We start from the raw sequence: 12,921 nt of genomic DNA on the forward strand, positions 1-12,921 counted from the left end.
GTGCATTTTTAGGCACAAATTTAAAAATCTGGATAATTGTCTAATTTTCCAGTGTAGAATTAGTAGCAAGAATTTCAGATGTAATGTAAAACATCACCAGAATTAATTGCCCCAAAACTTCAGTATTGGGACATTTTTTGATAAAGTAAATGAAATTGACCAAAAAGAGATGAACTTGAGGATGTATTTGTGTTACAATTTGTAGATACTTTCAGCATGTTTGAAGTTATTATTTGAAGCTCACAGCATTATCCTGATAGATAATTCACATTTAATTCTGGCTCAGGAGCTCAGGAGTCACCCTGCTGTGATTTAGGGTTGGTTTTTGCCCTGGAGTGTGAGTACCTGATGAGTATTTCAGTGCCACAGACACTGTCCTGTGTAATTCTGTATTTTTGGGGCGATCCCAGGAGCTGGAGCTGTGTGAAGGAGGGGTTTGGGGAGCTCAGTGACTGCAGGGCCACAAGATGGCACAGCTGCTGTTTGCAAAGCACACAGAGTGCAGCTCTTCCCTCTAATGGCCTGTTTTCCCAGGAGAACCCAAGTGGAATATGTTTTCTTTTCAAAAAGATTGCTTAGCAAAACAGATTTTATTTATTTGCTTTTCTTGATTTGCTGTTCAGCAGGAAGCTGAAGTGAGTGGCATTAATTGTCTCCAAGATTTTTTGTGTTGATACAATTTCCACTGCAATTTATCTGTTTGGGCAGGAAAAAAACTTACTAACTTTATCCAGGAGGATGCATCCAGAGATTTATAATCCTTTTGTTTTCACATGTGGGCTGCAAGGCTTTGGCAAGTCATTAGAAACGATTTTGCAGCGGATGAAATCATCCTGACAAAGTGCTTAGGTGAAAATGGCTTTGGCTGGGCTGCTTTTGGCTCCCAAATAAAGATCTGGAAGAATGTGAGCCTGCTGAAACGCTCCTGGATGTCATCAGGGGTGGATTTTGTCACTAGACAGGCTGTGAGTTCCTTTAGGATCGCTTCCCAGTCACGTTTGTCTGGAGCTTCCTCAGGAGTGGGGATGAGGCGGGAGCGTTTTCACTGCGGGTTCTTCTCCTCCCTCCGCAGTCGTTCCTGTACTCCATCAACCAGACCATATGCCTGAGGCTGGACAGCATCGAGGCCAAGCTGCTGGCCCTGGAGGCCACCTGCAAGTCCCTGGAGGAGAAGCTGGACCTGGTCATGAACAAGCAGCACAGCCCCATCCAGGTGCCCATGGTGGCCGGGTCCCCGCTGGGCGCCACCCAGACCTGCAATAAAGTCCGATGGTAAGGACACAGCACTGCCCACTGCCCTAAAGACCCCCAAATCCAGGAGCTGGACATTCCTGCTCCCTGTGCAGCTGGCAAGAGGCTGCTGGTGGAGGTAGAGTTTCATTTATCTTCTTGAAGGTAATTTTTGTAGCAGTTTTGTGATGTTACTCAGAAGCAGATGCTGGTCCAGGGACAGTTTGCAGCTCTTCCCACATTTCATCCTGACTTAAACCAGACTCCTTCATCCATCCCCTGGAAAAGCCTCAGCAGCTCTTTCAGACAGGTTTTTGAGACTTGCTCTGCTTTTATTTATAGCTGTTTTGACTTAATGAGTTCATCATCATTCTAATTGCTTCTCATTTTACTTCTCTTCACCAGAAGTACAATGGACTGTGTTTTATGAACTTGTTTGCAAAAGAATCCTGCTAGAAAAATATCTCTGCTTTTTTGGAGTTAGAAGCTGGAGGTGGAAAATCTGTTGAATAATCTAATGCACTTTGCTGAAAGATCAGGCTTGACCTGCAGTCCCTTTGTGTCTCACTCCCCTAATGTGGTTTTAAATACTTAAATCTTGATGTGTCTGTCATCTTATCATCGAGGTGATCCCAGCCAGAGAAATCTGCTTAACAAAAGACTCTTTTCTCCAACACTTCTTCCTCCTTTTTCATTTTTTTATAGCTGGAAAACACTTCATACTGCTCTGAATAACTACTTTTTACTCTCCATTACAAAGGTGTGCAGGCATTTAATTTTTCTTTTAAGCAGGTGCTGCGTCTGCTTTTACCTCTGCTTTTGAGGGCTTCATACACTGAAAAGATCACTTACAGCTGAGCTGTGTAATAACAGACACAAAGTACACGCAGTAAGGACTTGGATCACAGAGAGAGCAACCAGAGTTTTACACCAGGGCTTTTGCTAAATACTCTTTTCTCAATAATTGTTTCTTCAAGAGCCTTCTTGAAATCTTGGCTGAATGTTTTGTCGTTAATTTAGAGATCTCCAAGTTCTTGTGCACGAGCTGTGGTTTGTGCAAAAGAGGCTTCAGAAACCTTTTCAGGAACCCACAGCCCCTTTGGGACCCTATTAATTCATGCTCAGTGAATGCTTTCCTCTGTAAATTGTACTATTTTGAGTTTCTGAAGGAATTTGTCAGACTTGAGCTGCTTGGTTTGATTTGGTTTGTTTTTAAATCTCTGCAACCATCAGAAATCTGTCCTGGCTGTTGATTGTACTTCATCTTTTGGTTTGGGTTACAGATTTTTGCTGACAGCTCCTCAGCCAGTCTGACACCATCATTTAGATAGAAGTTTTGAAGAAAGCAGGAATCTCTGCCCCAAATATTTGTTGCTGTTGGTCTGAAGTTGCACATTATCAGAGGTGTGATGCCAGGAGAGCACTGAGGGCTTTTTGTGCTGGAGCTGACTGTGGCCTCTGGGCCTCGAGAGAAAATAGGGCTGGATGTGTTGAACTTGGCACTGGGGACACTCCATTTGCACAGGGACAGAATGTTTCCCTGATTCCCTGTCTTTCATCCATAAATCCCTTTATCACTTGTTGATTGTTTCCAATTAAAGGCTGTTCCATGATACCAGCTCTGTATCCTTCCCTCTTCCCCATCCATCACAGAAGGCAGAGCTTCCCATAAGTTTGGGATAGGGATTTTCAGATTCTCCACAGGAATAGGATTCTCCAGCCTCCTTCTCCTCCTCCTGCCACCAAACTCACGCTGGGTTTGCTGCTGTAACAAAAAGTTGTGGTTATTAAAGGCTGTCAGGGAAGATGGTGCTGCACTGCCAGGAGAGCAGCTCTTGGGAAAAAATGGGAATAAATCCAGTAAATTCAGGATCCTGGCTGAGAATTTGGCCTGTGGGAATCCATGAGCTGGAGGTGCTGGTGGGTGGGGGCTGGCCTTGATTCTGCCCCTCAGGTGAGACCCCACCTGCAGAGCTGCCCCAGCACAGCAGGGACCTGGAGCTGCTGGACAGAGCCCAGAGGATGGAGGATGAGCAGAGGATGGAGCAGAAAGGCTGGCAGAGGTGGGATTGTTCACCTGGACAGGAGAAGCTTTGGGGTGACCTCAGTGTGGCCTTCCAGGACCTGAAAGAGCTGCAGGAAAGATGGGGAAGGAGTTTGGACACGAGTTGGAGGGACAGGACCCAGGGAATGGCTCCCACTGCCAGAGGGCAGGGCTGGGTGGGATATTGGGAAGGAATTGTTCCCTGGGAGGGTGGGAGAGAGAAGCTGTGGCTGCCCCTGTGCAGGCACGGAGTTTGTGGTGATTGGAGTGGGGCTGGCCCAGCCCATCCCTAACTGGGCACAGTGTGAGGAGCAGGAGAGCAGCACTGGCAGCAACGAGCCATGGAGTGCCCAGGGGTGCTGGGCAACCACCAGGGAGCAGAGGGCACCCAGGGGCAGGGCATGAACAGAGGGCACCCAGGGGCAGGGCATGAACAGAGGGCACATAGGGGCAGGGCATGAACAGAGGGCACCCAGGGGCAGGGCATGAATGTGAGGGAACAGAGGGCACCTAGGGCAGGGCATGAATTTGACATGAACCTCAGGAGCAGAGGCACCCAGGGGCAGGGCATGAATGTGAGGGAGCAGAGGGCACCCAGGGGCAGGGCATGAATGTGAGGGCACACAGGAGCAGGCATGAATGTGAGGGCACACAGGAGCAGGGCATGAATGTGAGGGCAGACAGGTGCAGGGACATGAACATCAGGGAGCAGAGGGCACACAGGATTAGGGCATGAATGTGAGGGCACCCAGGGGCAGGGCATGAATGTGAGGGCACCCAGGATTAGGGCATGAATGTGAGGGCACACAGGGACAGGGCATGAATGTGAGGGCCACCCAGGATTAGGGCATGAATGGAGGGCACACAGGAGCAGGGCATGAACATCAGGGAGCAGAGGGCACACAGGAGCAGGGCATGAATTTGAGGGCAGACAGGTGCAGGGCATGAATGTGAGGATTAGGGCATGAATTTGAGGGCACACAGGGGCAGGCCATGAACATCAGGGAGCAGAGGGCACCCAGGATTAGGGCATGAATGTGAGGGAGCAGAGGAGCAGGGCATGAACAGGAGGGAGCAGAGGGCACACAGGGCAGGACATGAATGTGAGGGCACGCAGGGGCAGGGCATGAACAGGGGGGAGCAGAGGGCACACAGGATTAGGGCATGAATGTGAGGGCACGCAGGGGCAGGGCATGAACATCAGGGGGGATAAGAGGCTGGGCTGAAGGACAGGAGGAGCAGCTGCTGCAGCCTTCTGAAGTGGCAGGGTGTTACTCTGTGGGGGCAGGCACCTGAAGCCTTCTGGTGAGGAATGGTGTTACTGTGGATGGGGAATGCTTCAAGCTTTCTGGAATTGTGTGCTGGTACTCTGTATGTCATCAAATTTTAGAATTTTGTTTGGAATCACCAAGATTTTTAAAGACTACAGAAGAAGTGGAAGTAAAATTTGGATGTTTTTGAGTAAAATAATTTGGTGAAGTGAAATTTCAGTTTAGGGGGTGAGAATTTGAATTGTTTTCCATAATTTTGTGGATTGGGCCACAAAATTGTTGCTTTTCCACATCATGGTGTGTGCTGTGGCACCCCTGGAAGTGCCCAAGGCCAGGCTGGAGGTGTTCAGATGTAAATGGAGAAAATCCAGAGGTAAATGGAGCTCAGGTATTTTCCTGGGCCTGTTTTTTTTTTTTGCTACAGTTAAAAAACAGACCACAAGCATCTGGTTCTGTTCCATATGTATTTGTGGGTAATTGACAACAAGTATAGAGATAAAAACATTTCTTTTTTTGTCTTTAATGAGAGTGGGACAGTAGTAAATGGAACTGTAGATTAATTGCACTCAATTAATGAGCCAAAATCCATCCTGGTGTCCTTGAACAAAACTCGTTGGGGGTTGAACATTGGCTAATTAATGTGGCTAATTAATCCTCAGATGCAGTTTTGTACCAGATGGGATGTTTGAATTTGCTGTGGTTTTGTAGGTGTGGATCATTGAAATGTTTGCTTTACCATTGGATTTAATCAGCAGAACAATTGAATTGAATTTGGAGAACAAGACTTGTCCACCCACTTTGAAATTTGCCATTTGGCAAAGCCCCCTGGCTCCACATCCCCCAAATTCCAGAGCTGTGTTTCTGCTCATTGTTTCCTTGTTTGTAAGTGGGTTTGGGGTCAAATAATGCAAACTCGAGAGCTGAGATGATCTTAAATGAGGTTGTAAAGCAGAGGATGTGGTGTGGAATGAATTGTAGGGGGACTGTTCTAGATTTAGCAAATATACTTTTGCTTCTCCATAAAACCTTTAGGAAAACAAACAAACCTAAAGAAATATAATCAAGGTATTGGTGTATAAACCCTAAAATAGCCAGAATTCTATTTTTTAAATTTATATATATCTATATATTTATTCTTTCTGTGAGTTACAAACCCCTTGGCCAACCTAATTGCGTTTTTATCAGGAGGATTTTTACTGATTATAATAAACTATCCCACTATGCTAATCCAGACTTTTAGAAGAAATAATAATTCCTCAGCCCTTATCAGTGAGCAGTGGCTGCTGAGTCTCTTCCCTGTGTTCACTGCAGTTGATATTATAACTCATTAGGGGATGTAAACCACTTTATATCCTTTTATTTCACTCAGTGATAAATAAATTAACATTGGGAACCTTCAGGATTTTTGCTGGTTTTAACTCAATTTAAGAGCTAATTGTTCCTTCTTGGAATTGCTTCTGAAGACCCTGAATTTGCAGGAAGATTTTAATTGATTTACTTGGCAACAAAGCATGGATTGAGGAGCAGAGGATCAGGCAGGGTGAAGGGTTTCTTTTCAAGGTGCAGGTCCACGAATCAGCCTGGAAAAACATTTCCCTGGCAGCAGATTCAGCCCTGGAGACAACCCAGCAGTGCCTGGGGCTGAGGAGGGAGTCAGGTACAGAGTCAGAAATTCGGGATGAGCTCTCAGGGTTTGATTTGGAGAACTTTGGAGTTGCCCAGGTTTGCAGGAAATTCTGCAGCAATGCAGGTTCATTTCTCCTTTATTTATCCTTGGCCTTTCCTGGGGCCCCACCCAGCAGCAAATGTGCAAAAAGTGAATTTTGGGAGGCTTGGACAGAGCCACAGCTGGACTTTTGTCCTTGTTGGGATGGAGGAATTCCCAACCTTTCCCTGTCTGTCAGCAGGCTCTGCCACGGGAGCAAGTGTTTCTTTGGAATTCCATAAATAATTACCAACAATTCTTTAGAATATTTGGGTTCTGGGATTCTCCCAGGTGGAATTCTGTTTTCCTGGAGGATTGAGGAGGAAGGGGCTGCAGGAGAATGGCACAATTGTCTGGGGTCTGTTCTCTCCACGTTCATTTTGGTTACACTCCCTGTGGGGAAACAGAGTCATTATTGACAATGAGAAAATCATCATTAACACTTCGTGAATTAAAAAATCCTGTCTGGAATCACAAGATTTTTAAAGACTACAGAAGAAGTGGAAGTAAAATTTGGATATTTTTGAGTAAAATAATTTGGTGAAGTGAATTTTCAGTTTAGGGGGTGAGAATTTGAATGGTTTTTCATAATTTTGTGGATTGGGCCACAAAATTGTTGCTTTTCCAGCCTTTGGAGTCCCCTGTTTTCAGTTCTGATAAAGAGATCAAGGGTTTCCACACATCATTTGTGTATGAACACTCTGTTTTCAGGTCGAGTTTGTGAATTGTGTTTTGTGTGGTTTTGTACATGAGGGAAGTCAGTGTTTGTCACCTTCGTGCCAGCACTGAGCAGTTTCAGCCTGCAGGAATTGTTGTGCCTTGGGATATGTGGTGAAAACCCCAAATTCCTTCTTGAGGTGTAGTAGAGAAGTTTCTCTGAAAATTACAGTTCTGTCCTGCGTTCAAAAATGGAGTTTATAAACAGAACAAATGAAATAAAGGCATTATTAGATTATCTGTCAGCTCCTTTTTCTTTATCCAGAGTTCTGTTGTTTCTTTGGCAGTGGAATGGAAAAAAAAAAAAACCAAAAAACCTCCCAAAACTTGACATCTTTAATTCCTTGGAAAACACAGCAGTGCTTTCCAAAATCTCCTAATTTGTCACAAAACGTGTCAGCCTCAACCTCTTGAGGTTTAATTTTATTTTGCCTTTCTGGCCACATGGATTTCATGGAGAAGATTTCTGGGATCTGTTTGATTTATCAGCAACACCAGTTGATTATTGAAAACGAGTTGATTATTGAAAAAAAGGGCTGGGATTTTTATGAATTCCAAATTCCCCCAGGATTAGGAGGAAGTGGCCTCTTGCATTAACCAGCTCCCCCAGCAGAGTTCTTGTGGAATTTCACATTCCAGGAGTGTTGGATATTGGGGAGCCAAGGGCCCAGGATTTGTTGATAAATTGGAGGCAGTGTCTGACTTGCAGCATTTCAGGGGAAAGGTCAGTTATGGAATGAAACCAACGATTTACCATCACCCCTTCAGCTGGGTTTTACAGAGTTCAGCAGTTCCTGCATGGATGGGGTGGAATTCATTTATACAGCTTCTCAGACTGACCAAGATTTGAACTGTGGATTCCTTCTCCCCGCTGCAGTTTCTCTAAAGTTAATGGTTTCTGATGAAATATCATTTCTGAGAGTCCAATAATTCAACTGAGAGCTGAGCAAGTAGCAGCTGATGATTTAGGGCTGAGAAAAGGATGGAAAAAGTGTGGTTTGGATCTTTTTAATTGCACTGGTGCTGTTTCAAATGTGCCTGTCAGGCTTAAACCACCAAAATGAACTTTTAAAAAGAGGTGGTTTTGAATTCTTAAAGAGAATTTGCACTGAAAATCAGATTTTAGGTAATAAAGCTCCTTCAGGTTTCAGATGTGTTACTAGGTTTGATATTTTACTTTTTTTGCTAGGAAATTGGGCATTTTCCCTGTTAACTTAGCTCAGGATAAATGTGAAACCCTTTAATTTGGGAGGTTTGCAGGATTGCTCTTCACCCTTAGCCACGTGTGGATAACAGGTGATTTATTGCCACTCAGCTGAAACACTTGCTTTGGGTCAGAGACCTCAGGGAATCCTTTTGGTTCTATTTAAAATCAACATCCTTTCATTGTAAGGGTGTCTGGGAAGGGGAAAAAAAGAGGAATACATGGGAATCAAACAGGATTTGGATTTAGACACAGATTAGGGGGGCATTTGCCACTTTAATTACTGTCTAAGAACATTTAAAAATCAATTATAACCTATTAAAATGTGGGTTAAGCTTGCCAAATCCCAGCAATGAGATGAATTCCTGGGAAGGCAGAACATTGAATTCCATGGCTCCATGAGCACAGCCAGGAGTATTATTATTGTTATTATTATTGAATATATAACACTAAATACATTAATAATATTAATATTACTATATAATAATATATAAGATATTATAATATATATGTTATATATTATTATTATTCCAAGAATAAATGGAAAGGTGCAGGAAGTGGGATTTGGTTCAGGCCTTTGTAGGGCTCATCTTTGCTTTCTGCCCAAAGAAACAATTAAAAAATTCTTATATTTAATAAAAGTAGGCAGGTTTTTACCTCATGGATGTTGTAAAATGGGATAATGTTCAGTGAAACTCTACAAATCTTTATCAGTGTGAAGCAGAGCACTGGGTTGTGAAAGTCTGTGTTACACACAATATATTTAATTTATTGAGCGGACCATAAACAGAAGGGGGCAGAAAAGCCTTATTTATCCTTTCGGGTTCCAGCCTGGCAGAATTTAAATATTTTGAATGGTGCAGACACTGGGAATTTGAAAATTCAGCAGTAAAAGCAGACCCTGGAAACTTTTCCTGTAGGTTGGGGAGTTAATTCTGCCAGTGCCAGAAAATAAATGAAGAGGAGAGCAGGTAATCAATTAGTGATTAAAGGGACAAGGTTTGGAAAGATATTTAGGTGGTGTCCAGGATAATTTGTGTACCAGTTGAGAGCAGTTTAAAGCAGTGATTTTGTTTTTAAAAATTGTGAAAACGACCAGTCTTGCTTTGAGCAAATCATAGAATAATTGAAATTTCGAGTCATTTCAAACGCTTGAGTTTGAAAAGTAAATAATTTATTTCTTTCAGTGGGTTTGGAGGGCCCCAGTTTAACTTGAAGCAGGATGGAAAGGAGCAATAGAAGGATTCCCAAGGATGAACCACCCCTAAAGGTTGGAATTGCTGATCCTGGAGGTCTTTTCCAGCCTTTGTGGCTCCAGAACCTCTCCCAGATCTCGCTGAGGTTGGAGCCCCTGATCCATCTGCTGTCCTTGGCAGCAGCTGCCCCTTAACTGCTGCATTTCCACCCCTAAAACCCCTAAAACCCTTGGAATGTCTTTTCCCCCCCTTTTTTTAGGAACTGTACATTTTTGCATATCTTGAGCTCCATCTCTTTGTTCCGTGAGCGGGAAATCTGCTCCCAATAACTCCTGAAATTGTGTTTTTCATACCAAGGGAAGAGCAGGATTTCTTTAGGGTGCCCTCAGGGGATCTGGAAATTTGAGATTTAATCCCTAATTTCATTCCAAGCGTCCTTGGAATGGCTGGAAGATGTCTGTGGTGGTGGCAAGGGCACGGAGCTGGCTGGGAACTTGGAAAAGCAGAATTACCTGGTGGGAGTTATTTACAAACTCCCAGAAAGAGCTCAGGGGTGTTTACAGGAACCTGATAATTGTATTTATTTGTTACCTGGTGATCACTGAGGCTTCATTTCCTGTAATTAATATCTTGAAATCCAATTTATAGCACTGCTTCTCCACCCCCAAGATTTGAGTGCTTAAATCTAAATTGAATTTAGTGCTTAAATCAGCCTTCTACTGATACCAGAATTTGTCAGAAAATCAGGAAAACCATCTCAAAGTAACTAATTGTATAATGAAGGATTCCAAATCTTTCTCCTGATTCAAACTGTGTTTTCTAAACATGCAGAATTTCTATTTTAATCAATAATTTCACTCCTGGGACTTGCTGGGGGTCAGGGCAGCTGCCTCATTTCCCACTGAGCACAATCTCCACGTGCTGCAGTGCTGCTCCTTATCTGCCTCAGGAAGTTAAGGCTCAAAGAAGGGTAATAACTGTAAATTTCTTCCCAGACTGGCTGAAAACAAGATATCTCTGCTGTTGTATTTTTATGAGTACATTTATCTTCAAAAAGGGTGGTATTGACCTGCTGGTTATGGCATGACCTGGCCTTTTCTTGGCCATAATCAAAAGTAGAAGACTGATAATTAATGTAATTTCTAGCACTTTTCAATCCTGGTTATGTCACACGTTGCCTGGATGGGTATTTCCCCCCCTGTTTATTTCCCCCCCTGTTTATTTCCATTTTTCCTTTTAAAAAATTTTTTTAAAAGCTTTTTTTCCCATTTTTATTTTTTAAAAAAATGATATATTTTCTCTTTATTCCTTTTCTATTATATATATTTTTTTCATTTTTCTTGGGGTTTTTTTCTTGCTTTTTTGTTATTTTTCCTAGTTTTGTGTGTACTTCTTAAAAGCAAAGTATTCCTTGTCCCTGTGTCACCACACTTAATTCTTACAGTTTCAGCTGTGTTCCAAATAAGAGATTTTAAAATTTTGTTGTATTTTTTTAAACCAAGATCTAAAATAATTTGTGTCCCCATCGAGGTGGTGGAAAATCCCTGGAGGAGCAAGGCTGGCTTGGGAACAGGAGGGTTTGAGTTGATGAACTCCTTGGAAATGGGTGTTGTCATTTTGGAGTTGGGTTCTCCAGGTGGGTTTAGCTTTTCTCAGAGCACAATAATCCCCAGGAGTGTTTAAATTAATTTTTTTAAATTTAGTTTTAATCCAATTTTTAAAGCTGTTAATCTTAAAGCCAGTAATTGATGTTCTCCTGCCTCCAGCCAACCAGAGGCTCCTCTGTAGGTAAAGATAGATTTTGTAACTTGGAAAATCTCTGATTTGTACTGAGTTGAGTTGAAAATCCGACATTGACTGTGTTTAAATTGTTTGGATAAAGCAGCATTTGCTTTATCTTTTATTATAAATTGCTCCCAGGGCTCTCAGCTCCAGGTTTTTCCAGCCCTGCCTGCTGGACTTTGGCTTGACCTGTTCCAGGGCTGTTCCTGGGGTCTTTGCTCTGGGGCACGTCCAGAATCCAAAGAGAACTTTTAATCCTCAGCTCTCTGAAAATGATGGATGCCACTGCTGCTTTTTTGGCAGTTGCCTGTGCCTGGACCATGAATTTGGGGCTTGAAGTTTGAATTGTTGAGGTGCCTGTGCACAGTGTGCTTGTTGACAGGTTTGTTCATTTTGGAGCATCGACCCAAAGCCATTTCATGGATTCTGTGCCAGTTGGTGGCTTTTCTCTCTCCTCTTTGGATAGGGATCCTTAACTCTGTCAGCAGCAGGCAAAGGAAGCAGGTGGCCATCAGGAGGAAGGAGCATTGGGACATTATCTGCCTAAATAATGATGAAAAGATCTAAAAAGGGGCTGTTGTTAAGGATGAACATGAGTGTTAGTGCAAGATAAACTAGGGATAAAATAAGGAAAACAGCACATTGTACAAAAATATTTGTTATATTTAGATTTTCTCCCTGCTAGAGATAATTGTGATATTCTTCCACACATGAACTGTACATTTAAATTTTAATTTAAACTGGGAAATAGCAAAGTTCAAGGGCTCTTTTCCAGCCTGGCTTTCCCTTAGGCTGCAGAGTTTTCCAGCAGGAATTCCAGCTCCTCTTCCCATTAACACCTCTCCATGAGCTGATCCATGGGAGTGAGGACAAAGAGAAGAACCTGCCTGAAAATCTCACTCCAGGTCATTTTCAGTTTTTTAGAGAAACACTTTTGATCCCCATGGAAGAGACAAATGTCAGTTCATTCCTTCTGCCTGATTTTTCTCTCTCTCCAAATGGAAAGCTCAGCTGGGAAGAGAAGGGGATGGTCCTGGCATTGCCAAAAGTTCTTTTCTGTCTCTGGCTGCACTCTGGGTGATTGGCAGGTTATTGGCAATGGGACCCCAGCCTTTAAGATGAATGATCAGATCTGACTCACACATTTTCCATACTGAAAATGACCTTTGCCAGCAATTTCCTTATGCAAAATATAGACTGGCCTTTTGTATTTAAAATAAATAAAAATCAAAGGCTAAATATGCGGTCATTAGTTGGTATGTTTATTTTTTAGGAATATTTTCACCTGTAATTTGACAGGTTATTCAGTAAACTGCATTAAAAAATTCCCAGATATCTGCAGGTTGCATGCATTTAAACTTTTTTAGAGAGTTGTGTCCAAGAAGAGGCAAATTGCTGCTCCAGTCTCTCCAAGTCCTAATGCTTGTGGGGAAATGAATATGTGAGCACAAATGGAAAGTTCTGGGGCTGTGCAGTCACTCTGGGTTTGTGAAACTCCCCTGACCCCTGGAATATTTTCCTTCCATCTTCCCCCTGAGTACTGGCAGCACTCAAAATTGCTTCCCTTGGGGTCTGAGGGAGTATCCACAGCTCTCCTCCTCCTCCTCCTCCTCCTTTGTGTTCTCTGTGTTTTAGTACAGAGAGAATGGTTAAAGCAGTTTCATCTTCAGAAAGAGATGGAGAGATTGAAGAAAGGAATGGGAACAATCCAAGGATGCACTTAGCTTTAATGAATTTTAATGGATTTTTTTCAGCTTGGCCCAATATTTTGA

General features: G+C 42.9%; 1 protein-coding gene across 1 annotated transcript in view; it reads left to right on the forward strand.

The window, feature by feature from the left end:
- BANP (BTG3 associated nuclear protein) overlaps window positions 1–12,921 on the forward strand; it is a 112,834-nt gene that overhangs the window by 11,945 nt on the left and 87,968 nt on the right. Inside the window, exon 4 of the mRNA XM_036390682.2 lies at window positions 1,073–1,272. Coding sequence (XP_036246575.1) covers window positions 1,073–1,272 — 200 coding nt within the window. The remainder of the gene's footprint in view (window positions 1–1,072; window positions 1,273–12,921) is intronic.

Source organism: Molothrus ater, chromosome 12, assembly GCF_012460135.2.
Source record: "Molothrus ater isolate BHLD 08-10-18 breed brown headed cowbird chromosome 12, BPBGC_Mater_1.1, whole genome shotgun sequence".
Taxonomy (NCBI): Eukaryota; Metazoa; Chordata; class Aves; order Passeriformes; family Icteridae; genus Molothrus; species Molothrus ater.